The sequence below is a fragment of the Peromyscus maniculatus genome, chromosome X, assembly GCF_049852395.1.
Source record: "Peromyscus maniculatus bairdii isolate BWxNUB_F1_BW_parent chromosome X, HU_Pman_BW_mat_3.1, whole genome shotgun sequence".
Lineage (NCBI taxonomy): Eukaryota > Metazoa > Chordata > Mammalia > Rodentia > Cricetidae > Peromyscus > Peromyscus maniculatus.
Genome location: NC_134875.1, coordinates 89651934 through 89679848, shown reverse-complemented (window position 1 = coordinate 89679848; position 27915 = coordinate 89651934). Strand labels below are relative to the sequence as shown.

Sequence of the window (27915 nt, the reverse complement as noted above, 5' to 3'; positions counted from 1 at the left end):
TAGCTAGGAAAGCAATCACAATTGGTGTACTTAACAGGCCCCAGGCTCCAACTTCTACTCAAAAGCCTTGTTACCATCTCACCATTTATAGAACTGCCACAAAGTAAAGGGAGAATTACACTGGTCTACCTTAGAAGACACATCCCTCATCTCACAAACACCAGATAAACATCTGTTTATTATTTTTCAAAACAAAACAGAAAATCTGGGGGGGGGATTCAAATTTCCATTGTGGTGGAAAGCTGAATTGACGTAGCTGATCTGAACTGTCACCCAGGTTGTACAGTCTGTATCATGGATGGACTCTGGACTGAGCTGTGACTAGAGCAGGGCCGCAAGGACACTTTGCATCAGGACAGCCATCAGAAGAGCTGCAGGCCAGCTTTGAGCCCATGCAGTTGCCCCTGGTTCCAGACAAGGCCCTCCAAGTTGCCGCTGCTGCTGCTGCTGCTGCTGCTAGAGTTGTTACTGCCTCCATAACAACCGAGGCTCAGAGTGCTGCAGAGAAAATGGGCAGTCAGTCAGGAAAAGGGGCAGCTCTAAACTCTGGAGGAGCCAAGGGGACTTGACTTGTGTGTGCCCGTGGGAAGGGCCAACCTCCTGCTTGTCTTTATAAAGAAAAATAGTAGCTATTCTGACAAATGATTTCAGGTGAGAACCAGGGTTGGCTCTGCTCTTGTCCCTGTCCATTGCCGGTCCCCACAAGGAAGAAATGGAAGCGTAGAACTTTTGAAATGAAGCATTAAGTAAAACTGCAGTACGGAAAATAGGTTAAATCCATGTAGAGCTATACTGCTTAAGATTAAGGGATGGAGGTCCCACCTCAGCCCCAGGAAGATAACAGAGTGGCTGCCTCAGTAGGGCCTCTTTCCAAGGTCCTAGAGCTGAGTGAGGACCCAAAGGACACTGGGCTGGATCCCTCCCACATCTAACAGCTAGTTATTAAGGGGCTCAATGAGGCTTGAGATATAGAATTAATGTGATCCAACTCCACCCTATATTTTAAGACTGCTTGAGGTACACAACTACCCTCTGTCTCCCTAACCTAGCTCAAAAAACACTGGAGTTCCCGCTTCCTGTAGATCAAAGGTCCTTCTGGCTAGGTGAGGTGCCATCTAGCTGAGAGCTAAGCATCAGCCTTCACTCAGGCAGATCTACAGTTTGAAAAAAAAAACAAACCTTAGAGATAATCTAGCCCCATCCCTTGCCATCACGCACAACTTTACAGACAAGGAAACTGAGGTCCAGAGTTGAGTAAGAAAGGATCTGCTCAAAGTCACATAGCCAAGTCAAGGGTAAAGCTGAGCAAAGAAGTAAGGGTGGGCATTTCATGAACAAACTATTAATAGAAGAGGGCTATAAAGCTGGGCCAAGTCAACAGCTCCACCAGCCCACACTTCCCTCTTTATACCCTGGCACTCACTGGGCCAAGCCTTCCTAGGGCCAGGTTAGTGGGAGAAGGGGCCTCTTACAATGGAATCCCACTTGCAATTGGCTTCCCCAGCTACCTCCTCTATTCATCTGCATCTGGGGCACTTGGGTTCTAGAGACCTCTCCCAGAATGCCCAGAATGCAGGGGAGTCCAAGTCATCTCCTGGGGAAGAAGCAAGCAGAAGAGGAATGAACTCTCAATTCCAATGGCCCCAGACAGATGCATACACAAAGACACTAGCCTCAAAACTGGACTCAGCCTGGAAGGGGTGCTAAATCATCTGTGTGCCCACTTCACTGGGTCCCTGTACTAGGGTAAAGGAATACTAACAAGGGCGCGGCCACTGACTCATCCGCCCTACTCTGTTTCCTCTCCATCCATCAGGTGGCAGTCAAAGGGCTGAGAAATCCCACTGCCATAGCTACTCACCTACTCCTGGACTTGGAGGGTTCGAACCGGTGCTCCACAACAGGTTGGTCCAAAAGATACATGGTGTCGTAATTATCCAACATAAGCTCTGTTGGGTCGTCAGTCTGACCTGGCATTCGGCCTATAGGGAATGTACCCCATCGTACGTCTTCTGTAGAACAAAGAGAGGTGGCAAGTATGAGCTTGTGAAAAGTCAAAACTATACTCAGATTCCATCTTTCCTAGTCAGAATGGCAGTCATTAAAAAAAAAAAAAGTAACAATAAATGCTGGTAAGGATATGGAAAGGGAACTCTCATACACTGCTGACAGGAATCTAAACTAGTCCCACTGTGGAAGTCAGGATAAGGATTTCTCAAAGCAAAAACAAAAAAAAAATAACAATAAAAACCCAGAGAAACCTTATTTACCTAAAGGACTTCAAACATCAACATATCACAGAGATATCTGCACATCAGTGCGTATTACAGCATTATTCATAGTAGCTAAATCATGGAACCAACCTGGGCGTTCAAGAACAGAGGAGTGAATAGAAAAGGTGATATATAAAATCAAGTTTTTCAGCTCTAAATGCAGGGTGTTTACCCACCAACCCCACAGTTTCCCAGAGTTTTCTTGAGTGCCAGCAGCAGGAAATATCAGATAGAAGGATTTGGATTGTGGAGATAATCAGATAGAAAATAAAGGATAGCCTCGAGAGGGCCTGGAACCTATTCCAATGAGCCCCGACTGTCTCTACCCTAGGGTATTTATAGAAACGCCAAAGGGTGAAGCAAAAGACCTCCCCGCAGCACAGCCAAGTGCAGACCATCTCGGCTACCTGCACTCAGGTCTGTGGTCCAATCATCCTCTCTATGTAGACCTGCTGGGTAAAGCCACAAGGAACCTGAAAATGGGCTCCCACAGGTCCCCCTTTCCTAATATATTAAAAAATAGCTCATTATTAAGAGCTCACAGCAATCTCCATACCTGTTACACCTCCCAGTATGGAAGCAGAGGATGATAAAGATGGCATTTCTTTTTTGGATTAGGTCCAAGGTGACTACAGCAGTCTTTAAGGGCACCAAGCCCATTCTACACCAAAAACTCTTAATGCAATTGCAAACCTAAAGAATCCCTTAGCTTCATCATTACCATTAACAGGTTAACATAAATATTGCTATACATAGTTATAATTTTCTCAATCTTATATCTCAAAGCAAACTCTTAACAGAACCATTTGAATTAACATAAATGGTGCTATATATAGTTAACAATTTTCTCAGTCTTACAATTTTAAGTCTTAATAGAACCATTTGGATTTTCTTGCTAACAGAACATAGGAAAATCTTCTGATGTATTCACATCAAACTTAAATATTTCCTTTAACTTCACAAAACCAGAGTGCATTAATATCAGTTGGTTAACATAATTTCTGCAAACATATATTCAACCTTAATTCAGTCATAATTCTTCCTTTTCTTTATAAACTTTTTTAAACAAAACCTCGAACCTAGTTAGAAAAACATAAACTTAAATTCCTACAAACCAATATTGAAAAGCAATATTCTCAATCTAACCATTAATTCTTTGAAAACTTTAGCAAAACATCCAAAAGCAGTTTCTTAATAAAACTCTTTACACTTTAAAGGAATCTCTTGGTGTACACATTTGCATTTCTTACTAACAAAACATAACATTAATCCACTCAAATAACAAGAAAAAATTTTTTTAAATTAAATAGACTAAGGAATATTACTTCTCCCTTTTCTTTATAATTTTTTTAAACAAAATCTCAAGCCTAGTTAGAAAACCTAAACTTTTCCATTTAAACAGTTCCATTTGTAACAAAAAACCAGTTCCATAAGTAATTCCATTTTTACATAAACAGTTCCATAAAACAGTTCCATTTTTAACACAAATAATTCCAGAAAACAGCTCCTAAGTCATCACAAGTAAATTAAAAATTGTCCCATTGCAATGAAATCACTACTGTTCATTTCTTATGTCCCCAAATTCAAATAATAAATTCTGGTACCAGCCTTCCAAATATGAAGAAATCTATAACAAAGACCTTTTTGTATTTTTATCTCCTTTAAGTTCAAAAAAAGTAAATTCTGGTATCAGACTTCAACTTCCAAATATGAAAAGACATTTTGCAACCAACACTTTTTTGCAGTTAACAACTTTAGTTCAAACAAGCGTCTCTGCAACTTTCATTCTCAAGTCAGAGACCTTTTTAGTTATAGTAATATTTTAAACTGCACCGTTTTTGCTGTTAGCTCAGGTTTTTCTGTGTTGCGTTGATTTTCCACGGATCTCAGCTGCAGATACCTGGTTGTGCTGGTTCTGGTGTCCACCATTCTTAGGCTCTTAGCGGCTTCTGGAGCTTTTGAAAACTGCTCAGACTGCCCGCTTTGCAGTCTACTGGGACACTGTCTTCTGTGTCTCAGGTTTCTTCACCATATACATTAAGCATAGACTCACACTTAACATTTACACTTTTTCACAAACTCACATATAACATATTAATATCTACTTATTTATACTCCTTAATGTAACTATAGAACTACTTTAGCAAATATATTTCTTATTTACTTCTTATATTCATTCTATATTCTTATTCAAACTTACATTACAACTAGCATCTTTACTTCTTATAAGAAAGTGTTTTCAGGATCTAGTATTTTCACTTCATTAGCTTTAACCCCTGATGTTAGCAGCTGTGATATTTAGCATTGATTTCTTATAAGAAACTTTTCAGGTATGAAGCAACTATTTTTTAAGACAGATTTTCTGAAGTTTGTTTCCATCTATAAAGTAGTCATTTCTTTTTGAATGCCTATTTGTCTCCTTATTAGATTTGCAAAGGAATCATTCTGCATTTTGTTTAAGAGGTAAAGAACTTTTTTAAATTTCCCATATGTTTCTTCTTGTCTAAAACAACGTTCAGTGCATAAACTGCTTTCCCTTGTTTTAAGAATTTTAAAGTGGCTTGTTGACAAACAGTTTCCAGTTAGAGGCTGTCCCTTTACCCAAATTCACCACTTCAGGATGAGAATGAACTTCCCATTGAACTACTGTAAAGCTCCTAGCAAAAATTCTTGCACAGCTATTAGGGAAAATATTTTCCACAAAGTCGCAAAAAAACAAAAACAAAAACGGAGGATCTCCGAGTCCTGTATCCTTTCAATTTTTCATTGGAACTGACATTCAACAAACTCTTAGATGATTTTCCTCCTTCTTACCTTTTAAAAGCTGTATTTTAAGTTTACTATGAACATATTTGAGCTGACAAAGTCTTTCAGGGCAATTTCGACATCTTTAGCAGAAAAACTACCTTTCCCAGAATGCATTTCTCTTATATCACTTTGCTGTTATGAGCTAGCTTATGCACTTCATTTCCCATAGTTCTTTTCAGGTCTGAAAGTCAACTTCTGGTTCTTTTACCTGACTTGCTTTTGAAGTTTTTGCTTTTGCAAGGGGAGATTTGAACCAAGCACTTTAAGTTTTCAATTACAGGACATTGGGAGCTTTTAGTTTGAGGGAGAAAGATTAAGGCTTTTTAGAGAGATTTTCCAAGAAAAGCTTTTAGTTTAACAGAAATATTTTCCCCCAAGAAAGAGAAAGACTAACTTTCCCCAAAACTTCTGAACTTTAAACTTTTTGTCTTCTTACACCCACATTTTTGCCTCAGGGAGAAATCACTTTCTCCTGCCGCTTGGACTTAGCATTTCAGCTGTCCCCAGACCAAAAGCTTCCATAGGAAACTTTTTTCTGCCCAATAAGCTCAAAGAAGAGCTTTTTTTTACTACCCATAAAGCTCAAAGAAAGATTTTTTTTCCAGTTTGTGTTCATAGCTCCCAAAGTTAGAAAACAGGAGAGTTTTCTGTCTAGTTGCCTTACTTATCTTAATTTTTTTCTACACAATCTTACACTTCTAACTTTTTCCTACACTATACCTTATACTTATTTTTCACAGATAGAAATTAAGAGATAGAAGATAGAAATTTTGATAGAAAAGATTTTTGCACTGCAGCATCAGACAGCCTTCCAGTTCATTTTTTTCCTTTTCTCTTCTGGATTAAAACCCCCTGCCATATATATATATATATATATATATATATATATATATATATATATATATATATGTGTGTGTGTGTGTGTGTGTGTGTGTGTGTGTGTGTGTGTATGTATATGTATATATATGTATGTATATATATATATAAATATATATAAATACATGTATATATATTCTCCATTACAACACTGGACATGTCCCTTTTTTTCCCCACTGGCATGATCTGACAATGCACTTTCTCCAAAAACTCTGTAATAACTATTATTTTCCTTTGTTTTTAGTTCCTATCACTTTGTCTTTAGTCCCTGTTCATTTGTCTTTAGTCCATTTCTTCTTTTTTTTAGTCCCTGTTCAGGTGCCATTCTGTGGGACACGTTTACCCACCAACCCCACAGTTCCCCAGTTTTCTTGAGTGTGAACAGCAGGAAATATCAGATAGAAGGATTTAGATTGTAGAGATAATCAGATAGGAAATAAAGGATAGCCTCAAGAGGGCCTGGAACCTATTCCAATGAGCCCTGAATGTCTCTGCCCCAGGGTATTTATAGAAATGTCAAGGGGTGGAACAAAAGACCTCCCCCCAGCACAGCCAAGTGCAGACCATCTCAGACACCTGCACTCAGGCCTGTGGTCCAATCATCCTCTCGATGCAGACCTGCTGGGTAAAGCCGTAAGTAACTTGAAAACAGGCTCCCACATGTAAAGAACTAAGCCACGTTTGAAAGAAAATGGATGCAACTGCAGAAAACCATATTAAGTAAGCCAATCTCAGAAAGACAAATATCAGGCTTTCTCTCAATTGTGGTTTCTAAATCTTATATAGATGCGTGAAATCATGTACTATATGTCTGACATTAATGTACACATGTTAGCTGTCTAGGGAAATGAGGTGAACTAATGAAAGAGGAATACAAAATGAGGATAGGGAGGTATGATGGCAAATACATTTAATATACAATGTACACTTTCATGAAAACTTAAAAGATTAATTTAAAAATATTAAAAATATTTCCAGAAAAAAAAAAGTTGGCTGATGAGCTGGTTTTCCTACTGGTACACAGGCTCACACACACCCCACCCCCTCCCCAGCCCCCCACCTCCCCTCACCCCCCCCACCCCGATCTACCTACCCAACTCTCTTAACCAATTCAGCTTAGGCTTTCTACATATCCTTAGGTTCTGTCCTCACTATTACCACTTCTCAAGAATACCCCTCTGTACATCTTAGCACTCCATCACCTTAGCACTTTCTAATTCTTACCCGCATGTGTTTACATTATACACATACACATAGCTATAGATATTTTTGTTCCTTCTCACATTCTTCTCAGGGAGATCACTACAAAAACAAAGACATCTTTAGATGTGGCTGTATCAATGCATTAATTAGTGGAAATCCCGGAATTCTCACAGCATATCCTCTCCATACCCACCAGTATTGAGGATTATCTGAGTGATCAAAATTGTTTATACAGCTATACCCTCCATGATGTGTTTGAATGCCATAGCCTTTCTTAGTGGCCTTGCCCAAAAATACACACCCTTAAGGGTAGATACTATTTCAGAAGTTACACGCTCCCCATGCTCTGTACATGGTTATCACTCCCACCGATGCACAGAAAGATCACATTTTCTACCTCCCAAGGATAAGTGCAGAAGCATATACATCCCACTTAATGACTGTCTCCTACTCCACTTGATGCTTCCCACAACTCTAAATAGGTACAAACCCCAGAAATCTCTATGTCCCTATTTCTTCACACACATACACACAGAGACAGACCGGCAGACATACACACACATACACAGACAGACAGACAGACAGGCACGCACATACACACACACACACACACACACACACACACACACACACACACACACACACACACACAGGGAAAGAAAGGAGAGGGAGGATGTGAGCAAGGTGGGAAGGGAAGGACTTAACAGCATGACTTTTCCTAATTCATAATCCACAACTTCCCCAAAACATACATACATGAAGATGCTTCACTTTGGGATGAAACCTAATTCTCCCTGTCACTATGCCTCTGGATGAATGACATTTTAGCTTGGGATCAATTTGTTATGCAAAAACCATAGAAGTCACTCAAGGAGGGTTGTTCCTTATGTATCAAATTATCATACTGTATCTCATAAATATACACAATTATATGTCAATTTAAAAAAAGAAGAGCACTTGCCTAGTCTGAGTATTTCCTGGGTTTGATCCTCAGAATTGTACATATAAAAAGAAAAGAGCTACCCCTCTATCTGCACATCTCCGTAATCCTTATAAGAACTTTTATCTGTCTTAATGATCTTTATCAGCCAATAATACAGATATCTTCACACACAAGGGTCACCCCCACAGGTTCTATCTAGCACTGAGTTGACCATTCCCATCACCAACATTCCCAAACCTATGTATATTATTGCCCATATCTCTTTAGTCTGACATCCTTGTATATGTCCCCTCAGTGACAGCACAGAGCCAATTCTAAATGGCTCTCACTGCCTAGTCAGAACCCCCTCCATATTCCCTTCTGGATCTCATGGTTCTTAGCTGATTCTGCTTTCTCTTCAGAAAACATATACAACACTACAGTCTATTTGAGATTCTCTTCACTGCCCCTACTTTTCTCTCACACCCACATCTAACCCCACCCCACCCCACCCCACAGATGTTCCTGTGCCAGTTCCTCTCCCTTTTGCTATTTACAAAGACCCCCAACTTCAACCTTCCTTGCCCTAAGATACTTTTCTGTTACTATGTCATGATTTACCTATCAGATGTGGACACGGACGGACACACACACACACACACACACACACACACACACACACACACACACACAGCTCACTCACCTCTGGCTCTCCCACTGTAGAGTTTTTATACCACAACTCTTTCACACCTGTCCTGATAGGGCAAAGGCTACAGCTCCCCCCATGAGCTCCTTCAATGACAGTCTTGAGTCTATCGTACTCCTTACTAGGCTGTTTTCCTTCCCTTCTCCATGCTTTGGTCCTTGTGCATGCAGATATGTACCACCCCATATTGACTGTTCTAGTTGTTCCATGTCTGCCTTCCTTAAGGCTCCTCCTCCTTAAACTAAATGAAGTCATTCAAAAGACTACCCCCAGAGAAGCAGATTCAAGCACCTCACTCTCCATCACCAAGCTTACCCTGCGTCCCCTCTGGGCTTCAATCTCATAGACTTGGATGAACACCTAAATCTGAACCATTCTATTTTCTTTTGATCTTATCTCCGGTTCCAATACACACAGCAAAAACCAGTTACCACCAGTCAGCCTCCATGTGTACACAGAAAGCACTCAGTATACATGAAAGCATGTGCCCTAATGCATATATGGCCCTGGCCTATCATATTCTTTCGCTCTTACTGCCCAGGGATCACACACAGGTACTTATAGCTACTTATATGAAACTGTGATCAGTCTGACAGTGGTCCCTGATGCTTATATACTCCAGTCTAAGAGAGAAGCCATTTGCTATTCATGTACCCAGTTGCCTACGGCTTGTCATATACTATCTACATCTTGTTCCTTTCTCATCTATTCTCTAGGGTGAAAGAAAGCCTCCACAGTCAGCCAGCAGAACACAGTGGTATGAAACTATAACTACCTACTCAGGAGGCTGAATAAGGGTCACTTGAACCCAAAAGAACAACAGTAGTGTAGGCAACATAGGGAGACCTCCATCTCAAAAAGAGTTAAAGCTGGGGATAGTGGGGCATGCACTCAGAAGGCTAAGGCCACAGGATCTCAAGTCTGAGGTGACACTGTGACACTCAACCTTAAGAGAGGTGGGGGGAGAGGAAGAGGGAGACTGAAAGCAGAGGAGGGGCCAACCAAGAATGGAGGGAGTCAATGAAAAAAGAAAGTAAGTGCGTTTAAGGGCTACTTACCAGAGCTTACTTGCCATGCTGAACCCTGCAAAGCTTCTCTTTTCCGGGAAATGGTCCTAGTATTCTCAAAAACGTAGGACTCCTTCATGAGAGAGAAAGCCCCCAACTCCATTCTATCTTCATCATCATCTTCATCATCATCGTCGTCGTCGTCATCATCATCATCTTCGTCATCCACTTCCTCTTCTTCCACTGCCAAGTCATCACTTTCCTCTACATCTTCCTCCATCTGATCTTGAAAAACCTTTCGTTCCTCTTCCTCATTCTCCTCCTGCTCCTCCTCATTCTCCTCCTGCTCCTCCTCCTCCTCCTCCTTCTCCTCGCCTTCCCCTTGCTTGGCATCCTTAAGGCTGCCTTGCTCCTTCTGCTGAATATTTTCTTCAGACTCACAGTTGGCACCAGATGGCTTTAGGTCCTGATGTAAGGTATCCAATGTGTATGGACTTTTCCCAGCGGAAGAGGAACCTGTGCTTGTCTTTGCCGCACCATTCTCTCCATTCTGAGTATAAATGGAACAGACATGCAGCAGCTTCTCCTGCTCCCCATCTGGCAAGACCTGTCCCATGGCTTTGAAGACTCTAAGCAAATGGAGGGATGGAGTAGGAAAAAGGTCAAGGTCTCAAGTCACTCCACAGCCCAACACTGGGGTTTCAACTTCTTCTCTGAACTTCCACACCTGCCTTTGAAAGGCAGCACAACAGAGAGAATGCAAAAACAGAACCATGTATGCTAGTTCAGCTCTCTGCTACAGCTTTACTTCTATTCTCATTAAATGAAGACAATAACGGAACCTAATTTCTAGGGTTCTTGGGAGGAGGAAATAACGCTCACTTAGAATGCCTGGCAGAGTGTCTGGCACAGTGACAGGCAATGAGTGACAGCTACTAGTCCGCACTGAAACACTTCATAAATGTACAAACTAGCCCAAATGGGCATACGGGGCTGGAAATCAGAATGGGAGAACATTCTCTCCTTTGGGTCTAACTGAGGAATCTGTCCTGAGGGTCAAGGATATATGGTGGGAAGAGTGTGCTGGGCTTCTTCTGCATGGAACACAATGTGTGATTCCTTATGGGAACAGCTACAGCCCAGCCTGGAATGGAGGGAAAGAAAGAAAACAGCAGCAGTTGACGGGACAAAGAGAATGTGGAAGGGAGGCCTGAGGAGCACCATGAATTGGCTACAGGAGCTCAGGGGAAGCAGAAAGCACAAGGAGGGAGCAGAGACTGGGAGGGCTTCCCGTAGGTGAGGCTCAGGTGCCCAGGGACAAGAGGGTGCACACTGCCTGTGGCCAGAGCGGCCTGGCTAGAGGGCATGGCCTGTGCTGGGGAGCTGTGGGAAGAAGAGAAGGCTGGGGAGGGAAGTGTGTGCATCCATGGGGCAGGCCACCTGCCAACTCTCAGGACAGGTCAAAGTCGCCATGCCTGAAGATCACCATGGTAACCACATGGAGGATGGCCAGGGCAGGGCAGCCCAGAGGCAGGAACACCAGGGGGCACCTGTTTTCACAATTCAAAAGAGTTGGTTAGGGAGGACCTGAGGTACTCTTGGTAGACACGGTGTGGGAGGAAGCTGTAAAGGACAGACACACAAAGAGCATGGCTTGGTGACCAACGGGAAGGGTCCAACAAAGGAGAATTCACCAAGATGATACTCTGCACATAACAGACGACGCTAACAACAAACCCACTAACAGATACAGAGCTGCTGGGGAGGATGAGGGTGAGCACACCTCACAGAGCCTGGCCCCTAAGAGGTAGCCAGCATGGTGGTACACACAGCAGGATGGAGCAGATCCTTCTAGAAGTGTAGAGTGCGAACTGTGCATGTTTGCCGGAGGGAGCACATGCAGCGCATGCAGACTGGTCACATATGGCTGCCCACTGCTCTTTGGGGACAGAACTGGGATCTACTGACTAGACTGGGAGTCCCTGTGGGCAGGACCCACTTCATATTCCAAGAGGACACTGGTTCAAATTGAATTGATCGCCTGGCTGGGGGAAGCTCCTGAAATGCTTACAACTTTTTATGTGAGGAGAAGCCAGGAAGCAACCCTACCCTCTCCCTGCCGTCCATTAGTGTGATTAATAATAAATATCCCCAGGCACTGGATGCTGGCAAGATGCCTTGTCACTGCTGCTTATTACCCATCGTCTGCTGTCCCCACTTCCAGCCTGCCCATTAGGTGCTGTGCTGATAGGAATCATAAAATGTGCCTCCTCCCGGAGTATGCCTGTCCCAGCCTGGGACTGAGGTCATGGGTTTGGGCTGGTGTTTAGACCCATAGAACTCAGGCCTCGATTCTCATCCATTATCAACAAACCACTGTGATTTTAAGGTACTTCAATCCTCAGTCCCTAGATACCTTATCTGTCAAAATGTATTATACTTCCACCTCCCAAGATTGTTGTGTCAAATTAAAGGAAATAGCCTATTGAAAAAAGAAATATGATGCCTGATACTTAATTATCAGTGGTAACTTTTATATTTTCTCTGAAAAAAAAAAGAGTTCTCTAATCACATAGTAGTAGCAGGTTTTCTGCCATATTTCAATCTATGTGGAACATTATGGAAAACCTCAGACCTAAGGACAGGCTACAGGGACTTTTGGTCCTAACTGCAGCGTGCCTAGGCACAACCTCTCTATTTCTCACTCTGTATTATGAGTGATTTGATGTAAATACACTGATTCTGAGAAAGGAATCGTACCCAAGTGAGCTGCTATTACTGCTGGCATGTGTCACATCCCTCAGATATGCTTGGGTTGGGAGAATCTGTGGTCCAGACTTCTCCAAGACCAGCAGCTTCCACTCTGCAGGCACTTAGGATTGGGAAGTACCTTGAAGGCCATCTAATCAAACCTCTCCATTCTGCTCTTTTCACTCCCTCCCCCAAGTACATACACATCCTACATTCCTTCTGCACTTTTTGTTTTTGTTTTTTTTTTTTTTGGTTTTTCGAGACAGGGTTTCTCTGTGTAGCTTTGCGCCTTTCCTGGAACTCGCTTTGGAGACCAGGCTGGCCTCGAACTCACAGAGATCCTCCTGGCTCTGCCTCCCGAGTGCTGGGATTAAAGGCGTGCGCCACCACCGCCCGGCTCCTTCTGCACTTTTTAAACTTCCTTGATTTTTCTCTTCTTGAAATGTGCAAATGTTTCTCCTTTGATGTTCTAGCCTAACTCCTCCAGAAACTGCTAATTTGCTTCCCCATTTCTTTTCTTTTCTTTTTTTTTTTTTTTTTGGTTTTTTGAGACAGGGTTTCTCTGTGTAGCTTTGGAGCCTATCCTGGAACTCACTGTGTAGACCAGGCTGGCCTCGAACTCACAGAGATCTGCCTGGCTCTGCCTCCCGAGTGCTGGGATTAAAGGCGTGCGCCACCACCGCCCGGCCTGCTTCCCCATTTCTTAATCCTGTCACTTCTAGTCCAGAGTTCACATATCTGATAACGTGGCTCTACAGCTTAGTCCCATCTCCTGAAGTTCCTGCCTTGGTTGAATTTGTCTGTAAGGCCACATTTTTAGTTTATTAATAGGACTGTAGCCCAGATGCCACTAAGGGTTTAAGAAACACTTTTGGATCAAATAGATGAATCAGGAAACTAACAGTCTTGGCATCCAGTCTCCTACTTCACTCATTCCTCAGACATTTGGTCATATCCTACCAACACAAGCACTGTTGGTAAGGTGATAGTACAGGCTATTTCATTCAGTTCAATGGCATTTACTAAGGCCTGTTTGGTGCCTGGATTTGTGGTGATATGTTGGAGTACATATAGCTGATGCAGAGCTCTTGCCCTTGCAAAGCTTAGTCTAGGAGAGGGAAGGAGACACGGGGGGGGGGGGGGGGCAATGGTAACATAAATCTCAAATTTGGAAAATATTTAGGAGTCAACAAAGGATAGACTGTTCTAGCACCAAGTGAGATCTGTAACAGTAAGGGAAGATACCTCTGCCATTGGCCTGCCCATCCAAAGGCAGATGTTGAACATGCAGTTGAGCAGAGGAATCTGAATTGCAAAAGAAAAGGACTAGACTCGGGAGACTCAGGAGATGTAGGCTGAGAAGTTTATATGGTCCAGAAATAAGCCCTGGCATTTCTAGGAGGGTGTGGTATCCAGCATTAATGTAGCAGATATAGAAATTAACGAGGAGACCTGGTTTGGATAATTAGGTCAAGGCGGTTTTGGAACTGAGTACCACCAAAACTGCAGCAGGTTAAGGAGGAAAAGAGGAGTGATAAAATCAAGACGAGTGAGAACCACTTTTTGGAGATAGGAAAAGAAAAAGTGCCAAGCTGGTAATAAGCAAACAAAAATATGCATGGTCAAAGCAGATGTGGCTGATGTTATTACTCTTTTAAGATGGGAAAAAAACTCAGACACATTCATAAAGGGGAAGAACCAGCTAAACAAAAGAGAAACTGGGGTGGGGCCCCATCAATGCTGGTAGAATTGACTCCAGAGCACAGACAAAAGAACAGGTTTTGATGCAGTGCGAGGCCACCTCAAACTGAAGATTAGTGGCGTTGACTGCAGAGACAGATCAGCTCAAGAGGATTTAACTTCAGGTTGAGGGAGACCTGGTACATGTCTTCATGTACTGGAGGAAGCTAGGGTGAAATGGAGGGACTTGAGGTCAATGGTATGTGTTTAGAACAGTCTCCAGGCCTGGAGGCAAAGTGGTCAGTAAACAAATGCTCGGACACAGAACTGAAGCCTAGAATGCGACGAAAAATTGTAACTCTCCAGTGGCAGCAATGAGCAGGGCTATGTGCTTTTCTCAGGGAGAACGCGGCTGGCTACCCAGGCTGAGGAATGGAAGAAACAGAGCAGGGAAATCAATCCCAGCTTTAGAGTCGGCAAGTAAGACAATGCTGGAGGATCACTAGAACAGAAGGTGCTAAGGGTGAGGGACATGACTAACTACAGACAAGACTGAGGAAGCAAGAGGAAGGAAAGAACTAAAGGGATGGAGGCTGGGACACGGGTCACAAGCAGTGTCAAGGGACAGGAGGGTGAAAAACAAAAGGACAAGACATGGCGGTCACCAAGTAGGATACTGGGATGTTAGCTTTCAGAGCAAAGCTCTGAATAATGGAACTGTGCTGCTGCATACGGTGGAGAGTGCAGATCTCTGGAGTTGAGAAACTGCAAGGTCAAATGGGCCACTCAAATGAAACAATACTGCTCCAGAAAGCAGGAAGAGAATCAGGTCCTAAAGGCTTCCAGGAGAATGAGGGAAGTAGCTTAGGGCCAGGGACTGACAGGAAAGAGGGAAAGGAACACAACCATGGATCTTTACAGGAATCAAAACAACACTCCAATTGACCACACAACCTAGAGAGAACTGAGTTAAGGGGACTCAAAAGAGATATGATTACCATGACAAGCACGTCCAGAAACACAAATATAATAGGATGTCAGGTTAAACCTTCCTTCTGCTGAGAAGGCCCGGGGGATTGTGGAGTAACTATCCACGGTACACTTTGGGAAGCAAATAGAGGAGATAGCACTGGGCTTGGAGCCAGGAGACCCGGGTTCAATAACAAACACCAACTCCCATTTAGTGTGCACTTACTCTGGCCAGGCCACTATGCTAAGCATTCTCACACAGACTCAGTTAGGCCAAGTCTTAAACTGAATGACCATAGGCAGCAGCGCCCTACCCCTCCCCTTTCCAGACTCCGTTCTCCCATCTGTTACTGGAGGGAATGGGATACCAAGATAGAGCCTTCCAATTCAGCCAGTCTAAATGCTGTGAGGCCCCGAGGCTTCCCAGGGCTATCCCCTATTACCGGATGGAATTAAGACTTACAGCTGAAGGAGTTGGGGGCTGGCCCAGCAAGGTGAGCTCAAGCAGGACTCAACCACCTGGGGCCACTCAAGGGCACTAGAACAGTTGAACAGCCTCCAGCTCTTTCTTGCTTCCCACTGGCTTGCAGAAAACCTCCGAGCATTCCGTCCTGAAAGAAAACAAAGAGGCTTAAGATAAAAAGCCATGTGAGTCCTCCACCCAGTCTGTGACCACAAAAATTAGGCTCAATCTCTCATCCCCCCCAAATCTCCACCCTGTATTTTCCAACTACTCAAAGCATCCAGAGTGCCCAGTCTACGTGGCTCTGAGAAGACAAAGGAAGAGAGTGAGTTGTCCACTTCTCCCTACAGGACTCTGCTGGACAACTTTAAACCTTTAACAAGGGAGTTGCCCACATGGTGGTACTTCACACCACTGCTTGTGATGCCCTGGGATGAGGGCTAGTTTTCCTCACCAGTCTTGGTGTTGGCCACGATCAGCTCAACGGTCCATCTAAGGATGTAGGTAGGCCGGATCCCACGGTTCCCCAAGGTAGACAACTCAGCGAACATCCTCTCCAGCAGGGCCTGTGTGAAGGTCTGGGAGTGGAGGCCCCTGAGCAAGGGCTGCCAGAACTGAGAGAATGGCTTTGGCACCAAGACGTCATTCAAGTCGATGTTTTCTGGTTTGTGAGGGATACCCGTTGACGGACGGGAAGGGCAATGGGATCAAGAGCAAGAGAATGAGAGAGCACCAAAGCAAGCCAGCAAGAGGGGGCGGGGGAGAGAAGAAAATATGCACACCAAAGAGAAAGAGCAGACACACCCACATCCCAACAACAAGAATTGCCATTGCAGAACAAGAGGGAGGGAAAGCAGAAGAGCAGGGAAAGAGAAAGCAGTTAGTATCTGGGAAACAACAACTGATACAAAACCAAGTATAAAAGAAAAAGAGCTCTGTTTCTGACTTCAGCTTTGTCAATAACTCACTGTGTGATTTTGGTTCAGTAACTTCCCCTTTCTGGACCTCAGTCTGACCATCTGTAACATGAGGATGTTGGACTAGATGACCTCTCAAGGCCCTTCCAATGCTGCTGTTCTAGCTCTCTAGCTAGTGGCTAAATCATATTTAACAAGGCACAACAACAGTGTTAAGAAACCCCCACCCTACCCATCCCAACCCACCTTAACCAATTCAAGGCCATCTAAGGAAAGTCCCACTACTACACATCAGCAGGACTGCCTACTGTGTTCAGCCAAAAGGGCTGACGTTTCAGCCCACCCCACCCCACACTCCAGCCTACTTCTGGAGTTCCCACACAAGAAACACAGAACCCTAAGACTGCAGTGAACACCCAGGATCCTACCTTCATACTCTATCTGCAAAGCTGCCAACTGCTCGAAAGTGGGAACGAGGAAGCCGTCATCTAGAAAAGCATCCAGCACAGCATTCCTAAAGCAAATGACAGTAGTTCAGATAGGCATGGTTGCACATGCCTACAATCCCAGCTATTCAGGAGGCACGGGGGCCGAAGCAAAAGCATCATTAAGTTCAGAACCACCCTGTGTAACATAGCAAAACTCAGTCTCAAAGGAAAATAAAGGTGACCTTTCCAAACATGCTGCATTGTTTTACTGGTTATTTAAAGTTGAAATGACTTAACGGTACAAAAGCCATAGCCAATGGTACAAGACTTAACCTGGTGTGCATAAGGGCCAGGGCCTGATTCCCAGCACCAAAAAGAAAGACAAAAAACAAACAAAACACACACACTAGAATGCAAACCGACAGAAGACTCACCTGTTCCTGCAACACTTCCCAAACAGCTAATGTCTCTGGTTCAAATGGCCAGAGTACCAGGGGGAGAGACTAAGCAGGTGACAATAGCTATCAGGCTTCCGGCTCCTGGGGGAGGGACTGAGCCAGAGTCTGGAATCAGTGGGCTTTGAACAGTCATGTACCAAGCACACGGTGATGTAAGGCCCATAAATGAGAGCAGTGGTGACTGAGTAACTCAAATCACAGAAAAAAAGTCTTAGGCTGACAGAAGAAATTAATGCCTGGGTCAGACCTCAGTTCCTACAATATTTTGTTTCTCCTGCCCATTTGTCCTCTACACATTCCTTTCTTACTAGCTACCTTCTTTTAGATCCTAGAAGTTGAAATGTTAGGTACTCAATTGCTAGTTCATATATGACTCAGGACTTTGTACTGAGAACCCAGATCAAAGTTAGAGGGGCTGAAAACATCAGCAATAGGAGAGATTTCTCAGCTTCATCTAGCTCAAATTAAAACCAGCAACAGTGAATTCTCTACAGCTACTGGCTTGCTAAGAGCCTCTCCTAGCTGACTAGGTCTAGGAGTCAATAAGCTTTCACAATGTCCTAGTATCTAGAGGGCTGACAACATAGTCAGTTCCTTCTATCCATCAGACCAAGTTTGAGAAAATAATTGTCCTTCCAACACCCATCCCTCATCTCCTCAGATAAGTAGCCTAGAACTTAAAGCAGCCTACCAGCTGTCTGCTCAGCACAAAAAGGCAGATACTAACTACTACTATGTAGGGCACAGGGGTAGCTCTTCCCAGCTGTTGGGGAAGCTGTTCCTCTGACTTTTGCTGAAGGGTAGAGCCAGGAAGTCTAGCATGGGCAAATTCTAATAAAAATGCCTTTGGAAGCATGGTGGGGTGCACACATTTAATCTGAGCACTCAGAAAGCACAGGCAAGTAAATCTCTCTTCGAGTTCCAAGACAGCCTGGTCTACACAGTGAGTTTGAGGCCCACCAGAGCTATATAGGGAGACCCTGTCTCAAAAAACAAAACAGACAACCAAAAAGCCCGTAACAGTACCATCGTTTTTGGAACTAATCTTCTGGGAATAAAGACAAGATAACAAGAGTAATCCCAGCTTACATGACAAGCTTCCATCCAAACTCACCCACATCAGATCTAGTATAGATTTTTTTTCAACTCTGCACTTTAGATAGCTTTTAGCTTTCCTTCCCTGGAGGGACAGCATTACCTCTATAGTTTTGGGTTTTGTCTTTTCTTTCTTCTGTTTTGACACTGTAAATCAAACCCGAGGTTTGTGAATACTAAGCAACTGCTCTACCACTGAACCACACCACACTCGCAGCTTTCTTTCCTCCATAGGTTGTTGGCAGTGAGTCCTCCAAAGCTCTTTCAAACTGAATATATACAGAATACCAGAGAGCAACATTTTCGCCTACTCTGGTTGAATTGAGCATTGTTTGCGGGCAGAGCGACACACAGCCATACTGAGAGAGGAAGGAACAGCCTCTAGCAGCCATCCTGAGAAGGCCTTTCCTTTGTCTGCCTAGGCATACCTAGGCATGGCTACCTAAGAGATACTGACATCTTCCAAGAGCTGTTTGAAAGAACAGACTAGCAGTATCCCAAGACTAGGTAGTGAGGTGTTAGATTCAAAGCCTTTTTCCTTTTTCCTTCTTTTTGGTTTTTTGAGACAGGGTTTCTCTATTGGTGAAATTATTAAGGCCACTCCACGAGTTAAAAGGGAGGTTTATTTTGTGGGGTAACTTACAAGTGAATGGATAGTTTACAGAGTCTGGGAAAGGCGTGGCACAGTCTGGAGAACTCTGCTCGGTCTACCTCCAGTGTCCAGGGTGCAGGAACTAAGAGAGGTAGCGCATCTGGAACCTCGGTCTTCAGTGTCCTCTCTCAGCCCCGCCTTGTAGGCATGACTGTTACCAAAGCCTCAATGGAGGTTGGAGCTTCTAGGTCAAAGCTGGAATGGCTACCCACTACATTTCTCTGTGTAGCTTTAGGGCCTGCCCTGGAACTAACTCTATAGACCATACTGGCCTCAAACTCACAGAGATCCACTTGCCTCTGCCTCCTGAGTGCTGGGATTAAAGGCTTGCGTCACCACCACCAGGCTTCAAAGCCTTTTTCAATTTGCCAAGACTGCTACAAGGGAAGGCATGACTCTAGGCATTCCTAACTCTGGCTGTTCTAGTAACTCACAGCAGGCAACCTGGTAGATGGCACAGCTGGAAGCAGACCATACCAAAGACACAGTCATGATACAGGGGAGGAGGATTGCCTCTAGGACTTCCTACAACAGAGATCAGCTAGCTAAAATATGACACCTGCTTTCTTTCTGCTACTAAGAACTGAATTCAGGTCATTGTGCATACTAGGCAAGCATGATACCACTGACCTATATCCCCAGACACTTTTTCCCCCCCTCAACTATTATTTTGAGACACTAAGCTGCCCAGCCTGGCTCTGAACTCATTCTGTAGCGCGGGCTATGAATTTGCAACCTGCCTACCTCAACCTCCCAAGTAGCTCAAATCACAGGTCTATATCACCAGGTATGGCTTGGAAACCAATTTTAATGAGGCTTTTATCCTGTACCCAGAGGGCAGGTAACCCAGAATTACCACGTTACAAACCTGTTCTCCCATGAAATGCCCTTGAGTTCTTCCAGGATACACTGTACACGTGGGGAAAGGTTATTCCACACCTTAACAGCCTGAGGTAAATGCCTATATTTCTCCAGCACCTGACAGCAAAAAAAAGTCCATCAGAAGTGTGACTCGGCCAAGCAACCCACCCCAAATTCCTCCAGGATCCCTTCTCATAATACCTGGGCACTGCCCTTCAGGAACAGTACAAAGCATGCAAGATAGACCCACAGCTCCTTTATTGGCCCAGCAACTACAAATGACTACATTTTCTCCTTCTCCCAGTCTCACCCCTCCAAATCCTCTGTGGTTCCCACTCATCAGATATTCTAATACAGGTGTCAAGTGGGAGGATATGGTTTGAGATGAGCAGAGATTTGGGGGCCAAAGGGTAAGGAAGAAATGGAAGAAACAAATTATGGGAGCAAGAGAATTGTTGAGACTCGGGTTCTTATCCTAGTTCTATTATGAACTGTAGCTATAACCCTGACTCTGTACCTTCCCTCATCCAAGCTTTCAATCTGTCTGTGGAAAAGGGAGAATAAATAAATTGGCTTCTGAACCTTGCTATAAAAAGTGCACCTAAGTCTCCTCTGCTCTAGGGAAGCTCGTAAGCCCCACCTGCTGGTCATCTTGAGAATCACCGGGCTCTATACTGCAGCACATTTCCAGTTCTCAACAGCAGAGCAGATAGTCCATCAAACTTTTCCCTTCCATCAGCTCACAGGATCATCTGATTAGACTCTGCTGGTCTCCTTCCTAGTTCCCACCCGCTCCATGAAATACCTTCACGCTTTGCCAATTTTCTTCCAAATTCTCTGAGAAGTTCCCTCATGCTTTGCAACTTTCAAATTCTTTCTCAAGATATCTCTCTCAGGTAGCTGGCAAGAGGGAAGAAATGGCTGAGGCAGGTGACGACAGCATTCCACATCAAGGCCACTTACCTTAAACTGCTCCTCTTCATATGATACCAGCAGTTCCCGTGCTTTTTCTGAAAACAGAATGGAAGAAAGTAGGGAAGGAAGCCCAGTCTCCCACTCCCTCTGAGAATCTGAGCCTCTTGTACCTAATGTCTTGAGCTGTTAATGGAGAACTAAAATTCCTTCCCCACTTACTTCACATAACTCAAAAAAATGACAGGGCAAATGCAATAACCATTACACCATGGAAACTATGCCAGTAAGACAGTTTGTACAGTAATTTTCTATGCGGGGACTCACTACAGCCCACAGAAAATGTTCTATCAGGGAAATAAGGAGTATTGATGCCAAGCTCGAGTGTTTAGGCACACAGGCCCTTCTGCCCACATGAACACCTACCATACAACTCCTTATGTCTTGGAGATGGTTCTGGGTGAGAAGCTGCCTCCATGTTGTCCTCATTGTTTGCATCATCCTCGACAGCCAACTCCTCCTCATCTCTGTCATCATCCTGAGGCTCTGGCTGCTCTTCCACTACATCAACAATAATCTCATCTTCCTCTTCTTGTTGTTCTTCTGTCTCTATCTGGTCCTCTTCCAACTCCCAGGTCTCTTTCAGGGTATCCTCCAGTTGACGGCTCCAGTATGTCTTCTGGAGCCAACTCAGGACAAAGTTGCAACCTAGAAGAGGTGGGGGTGGGGGCTATGCCATAGAACCAACTATGGGTAAGTACCTAGCAGGTCCCCAGCTCTCTGGGCCTCTACTCTCATTCTGTATGCATACATGGCAAAGTCTAAGGAATTAGAGACATGACTCCAGGGCTCCAATCTCAAATATCCACATAGAGCCTCTCTTGCTTTAGCCTGTTCTTTGCATTCTCCTGCTCACTAGTATCTTTCCTGGGGGCGGGGGAGAGACTAATACTGGCCTTAGATGTGGGTGCCAAATAAAGCAAGGGGTGGTAAATGGGAGAACTGAAACCTAGCTACATCGGCTACTTACATGGCCTTAGCCAAGTCACTTTCCTTTTCTAGATCTCAGTTTCCTGATTACAAGGGAAGAAACAACATTAGGGATTTTTAATCAAGATGGAATGAATATAAAAAGAATGCCTGAGTTCATGATACTATGGTTTACACCCCTTCAGACTACTAAACTACCTACACAGCAAAATTTAAGAGGAAAAAATACCCTACAATTAAAATATCAAAAAGGACCAGAACACTGCGGCTACAGAGACGGCTCATCAGCTAAGAGCAATTGCTGTACCTGCAGAGAACCCAGGTTCAGATCCTAGTGCCCAGCCAGAGCAGGTGGCTGTAACCCTAGTTTCAAGGTCCCAGCAACCTCTCCTGGCCTCCACAGGTACCCACAGACAAACAGCAAACACACACTCATGTACATAAATAAAATAACTCTAAAATTTAAAAAAGGACCAGAACAATACACTGCCAAGCCATATTGAAACCTGAAACAAGGTAATTCCAATCCTGGTTTCATTTTTCATACTTTCATACATGGATTTTCCCATATGAAAATACTACATACAGTGATCACTAAGCTTGTGAAGGCCCCTTACACTGTAGCCAAAATGAGTCTACAATATATTTCACCCAAGTTCTGGTCCTGATACTAGATATAACCCTCCTCTCTGTCCCCTTTCCCCAAATGCAACCTAGCCCAGGCCCATGAGCTTAACTATGATAGGTACCACACTCGCTGACACTCACCTCTGCGGCAGTCATTTATATGGGGCATTTTCTTGTGGGTCAGCTTGTGGCGAAGTTCAACAACCCAATCTGGAATGTTCACCTGATTAGGGGTGGAGGATGAGTTTAGTTAGAAATGAGAAAATAATAAAGCTTGCAGAAACTCAGGGATGAATCACCCTGATGATCCACCCCCAGTGAAGATTCCAGTCTTACTGATAATCAAGATTAAAATGCAGGAATATATATAAATATTACTGCTCATTGGAAGTAGTGTTAAAATAAGAAAAGGCAACTAACTACCTCCACCCATTCTCCTCCAAGAGATTCCTGTGAATGGGCATTAGTAATTACCTTCTCAGCCTCCCTTTACCCTTTCCTTCTTCTCAGGTGCCTTTATCCTTCCTTGCCTCCCACAAGAGCTCCGGAAGTTTTGTCACGGTTGAGAACACACCCACCCTCACCGCCCCTACACAACTCACTCAAGCCAGAAATACCTGGCATTTTCTTGCTGCCTGGCTGAGCTGTCTTTCCTTAGACTGCCAGCTCCTGGAGGACAGGTATTTTGACTACTACTCTCTTTTGTGTCCCTACCCAGTGGTATAGTCAGGCTCCTCCTCACTTTCACTGAGCCATTCCAAACAAGCAGAGCTTGCCAAGCCCATCGAAATGCAAGTTATAAGAAACACGGGAGCAATCTACTTCTTTAAAGCTGGACATTCAATCGTCAAGTCAAAACCTTTCTGGTAAGGACTCCAACAGCACAAGAAATAATCCTAAAATTCAACAAATGGGATTCCGTGACACTTAAAAGTTTCTGCTCATGAAAGAAAATAACTGAACCAAGAGAGCACAGCTTAGAAAATGGGAGAAAATATTTACCGAGTATATATCATATAGGCATTAGTATCTATAAAGAATCCCCCAAATTAAACGATAAAACATTATCCAATTAATAAATGTACAAATATACAGTTCTCAAAGAAATGTGCATGGTCAGCCAGGTGGTGGTGGTCGTGGTGGTGGCGGCGGCGGCGGCGGCGGCGGCGGCGGCGGCGGCGGCGGCGGCGGCGGCGGCGGCGGCGCACGCCTTTAATCCCAGCATTCGGGAGGCAGAGTCAGGCGGATCTCTAAGTTCGAGGCCAGCCTGGGCTACCAAGTGAGCTCCAAGAAAGGTGCAAAGCTACACAGAGAAACCCTGTCTCGAAAAACCAAAAAAAAAAAAAAAAAAAAAAAAAGAAAAGAAAAGAAAAAAAAATGTGCATGGTCAATAAATATTTGAAATACTGTTTAACAGCCTTAGCTATTAAGGAAAAATAACTAAACTTTTTTAAGATTTGATCTCAACCCAGTCAGAATGGCTATCATTAGGAAAACAGGCAAGAATAAATGCTGGTAAGCATGTGGGAAAAAAAGAGTACCCATATTCACTGCTGGCAGGAGTGTAAACTGGCCACTATAGAATCAATATGGAGGTCCCTAAAAAACTAAAATTAAAATTATCATATCAAAAAAATGAATTAAAAATTATCATATTAAAATTATCACCTATACCAGTCCTGGGCACATACCACAGAAATACTTAACACTTTCACATTTACTGCTACCGTGATTCACAATAGCTGCAATATATAATGAGCCCATATGTCTATCAACACAGACATGAAGACAACATGGGACATATACAGAACGAACTTTTTTTTTTTTTTTGGTTTTTCGAGACAGGGTTTCTCTGTGTAGCTTTGCACCTTTCCTGGATCTCGCTCTGTAGACCAGGCTGGCCTCGAACTCATAGAGATCCGCCTGCCTCTGCCTCCTGAGTGCTGGGATTAGAGGTGTGCGCCACCACCGCCCGGCCAGAATAAACTTTTATTCGGCTGTAAGGAAAAGTGAAAGTATGATATCTTCAGGAAAATAGATGGAATTGGAGATCCGCATGCGAAACAAAGAAACTAAGCCAGACTCAGAAAGTCAACTAGTTCATCAATTTTCTCATATGCAGAATCTAGATTTAAAATGATGTATGTGTGTATATGTGCTTAGGGCATGAATACGGAAAGCAGACTGTTGGGAAGGGAGAAAGGATCTACTGACAGGGACAAGAACATGTGAGGCTAATGGCGTGTGACATGCAAGCAAACAGAAGGATTATTTGAGAGAAGAGGGGGAACAGGAAAGGAGAGCAGAGAGAGACAAATAATAAACAAAGTAAACGACACATGCATGAGTGTTGTCGAGTGTTAACAACAACACAAAACTTGAAAGCTAAGGGTCTGAAGCTCCTACTTGGTCTACCTGGTAGTGAGGAGATGAATCTGTTTGCATATGTTACTCCATGACCCATTTAAGAAGCCCTCCTAGAAAAAGAGACTGTGTAATGCCATTTTATCACACATACCTCCTGAGCCAGGTACTTGAGGGGAAGGTTAGAACATTTGGTCTTCCTCTCCGAGATAAGATTCACAAACCTGGGTTGGGAGAGAAATAAGTGGCAGAGTACAAAAACACTGTTTTAGTCAAAATTCCTTGTGAAGTTACTGGCATCTTACATTTCTACAATCTTTTTACTGACTGTCCTGTTCTTATGATTGGTGTCAGCCAGAGCAGGGACATTTCTACCCACCCAACATTTACTGAGGAATGTGCTATGTACTGCAACAATACAGATAAATAAGACACTGCTCTGGCCTTGACAAATTTAGTCTGGAATAATCATGACTTATTATGGTAGAACACAATATGCTATAGATGTCAAAACAAATGACTACATCAAATGATAGGGTGAGAACAGATAAATGACAGAAATAGAGGGCAAAGGGGAAGACATCAAGACAGAGAATAGAACTGTATAAAGCTTTGAAACATGAAAAAGCTCAGGGGTAACCCTCCCCCAATGTGTATGAAATTGTCAGAACCACTATGATTCAGTTAAGTCAAAAACTCCCAGCCTATGTCTTTTCTTCCACATTTCAGCAACCGCTCAGCTTTCAGAGGGGGAGAGAAAAGGGAAAAAGGTAGTTCAAGGAGCCCACTCCACCCCCATCTGTATGTGTGGTGGTGGTGGTGGTGGTGGGTATGATAAGATGGTTGGACAATTCACAATAAATTACAGCAATGAACCACTCCGAAATGTCTTTCTGAGCTGGGAACAATGGCAACTAGGGAGGCAAAGGCAAGAGGATCTCCATGGTGTAGGAAGCCCACCTCAATTACAAAGTGAGCTGCAGACCCATAGGGGCCACATAACAAAACCAAAGTTCTTGGTGAGAAGTTAATAGGGCCGGGCGGTGGTGGTGCTCGCTTTTTAATCCCAGCACTCAGGAGGCAGAGCCAGGTGGATCTCTGTGAGTTCAAGACCAGCCTGGTCTACAGAGCGAGATCCAGGACAGGCACCAAAACTACACAGAGAAACCCTGTCTCAAAAAACCAAAAATAAATAAATAAATAAAAATTTTTACCAAGACAGGTTAATAGGGAAGGGGGAAAAATCAGATTGTCAAAGCTGGATTGGATCTAAATACCCCACATGTTCTGAATTTCATGTCCATTCACAGACCTACATATATTCCAGAAGGGAGGGAAACACAGAAGAGAGAAGGCTTTCTGGAACGGAGGAAAGGATTGTGTGGACAAGCACAGTCATGGCCAAGATAAACAATCACAGGTTGATTCGCACACAAAGACCCACCCACGGCTTCTTGTTTCAGGTAGCACCTGAAGCCAAGCTTTTTGTAGCCATGTTTACCCACCTCCAGTTCCCAAAGCCACCCCCCAACTCTTACCCCATTCAGGTCTTACCTGACCAATGCCATGCCATAGAGCAGTCTAAGTTCATCAGTGCCCAAGCCACCAGTTACATCCATGAGCTTACATCGTACCAGGTCAGCAGTAGAAGCCACTGCCAGGGGCAGTTCGTTGCCTAACCTAAAGGGCCAGAGTCCAGCACCATCATAAAAGTCCTTACATTGTTCCACCCTCTACCACAGAATCTTAGTTGTTACACTACACTCCCATTACATATTAAAAAGCGTATGGAGATATAAAACACCGTGGGAAAGGCAGGGTAAAAGGTAAAGTCCCTGAGATAATTCTAATGCCACTCATTCTTGCCTCAAATCAAATCACCATGCAACAGGCACATACCAACTTACTTCTTATTAATGTTTTTATTTATAAAATCCCTGAGATCCAACAGAAATAAAAGAAGTGAGAAGCTGGCTGGGATACACCGTACATCTTAACTGCTACATTCATCAACATCTGTGTGGACACAGTCCATTCTCTCCCCCTCAAACTATTCACCTAGAGAAACCCCAAATCTCGATACACTCCCCCACTTAAAAGGAACTGAGCAGCTACCTCAATCCCGCGTCTAACCTAAAGAGTCACAGTCCAATCTCTAACTGGAATCAGAAAGCCACATGTAAACCTACTCTTTTAGCTCTGGCTCAGGTCCCCTCTACTTGGCAAGTAAAGCTTAAACCTCACAGATACAAAAACATTATTAGGCTATACATCCTATTTTTTATCCTCCGGATGAGTACACGAGCTTGGCTGCAACTTCACCCCCAGGCACTTGGGAGAGAGGCAACCTTAAGGCAATTTCGGGGAAGGCTATCGAAAATATGACTGTTGGGGAACTCAGCCAAGGAAGGAGTGAGGCAGCACCAGCACCCAGGCAAGAGGGCTGACCCCGCCGCCGCCTTACCTGCTCCTCCACACTGTAATACGGTTCAGCGCGTACTGCTGCAATTTCTGATCATCACAGAACAGATAAACCGTCACTTGATCCCACTCAGCCCTGCTGAGCCAGGAGACCACGATACTCTCAGGACACGGCGGCTCAGCCTGGTCCTCTTTGAAGGACTGCCCCTCCCACGCACGCCACACGCGGTCCATCCCCTGGGGACCAAGACCAGGTCTAGTCCTGGATTCCCACCAGAAATGAAAAACGCAGTGTGTCGCCCGCCTCCACAACCTTCTCGTTAATGTGCGGCCCTCGCTTCAAACGGCGGCCACCTCACCAGCCAATCGGAAAGCGCGACCCCGACGCAAGCCCGCCTCTTAGCGTGAGGTTAGCCAATTGGAACGTGGGACACAGGGCCCACGTGCAGAATTACGCCCTCATTAGCCGCCGGAAGTGTTCTTCTCATAAAGCATCCTTACCAGAACCACAAGTGTTCAGCTTCTAGGTTCT

At 44.1% G+C, this 27915-nt stretch overlaps 1 protein-coding gene and 1 pseudogene across 2 annotated transcripts; one reads left to right on the top strand and one right to left on the bottom strand.

Annotated features, from left to right (window-relative positions):
* Positions 1-160: 160 nt before the first annotated feature.
* On the bottom strand, positions 161-27758 carry Las1l (LAS1 like ribosome biogenesis factor). Of its 2 annotated transcripts, XM_006981184.4 has the most exons (14): positions 27427-27758; positions 26517-26642; positions 25117-25186; positions 22740-22821; positions 21408-21689; positions 21033-21079; positions 20077-20186; positions 17004-17089; positions 16627-16677; positions 16113-16319; positions 15659-15806; positions 9847-10424; positions 1862-2012; positions 161-498 (listed from the first exon to the last, which is right to left on the bottom strand). In XM_006981184.4, exons 1-14 carry the CDS (start codon positions 27615-27617, stop codon positions 363-365), a joined length of 2265 nt encoding a protein of 754 aa, XP_006981246.1. In that variant the 5' UTR covers positions 27618-27758; the 3' UTR covers positions 161-362. The 2 variants fall into 2 exon arrangements, with proteins under 2 accessions (XP_006981246.1, XP_006981247.1); XM_006981185.4 differs by lacking the exon at positions 16627-16677 and having other exon boundaries at positions 27427-27745.
* LOC102913089 (eukaryotic translation initiation factor 4B pseudogene) overlaps positions 27707-27915 on the top strand; it is a 36979-nt pseudogene continuing 36770 nt past the window's right edge.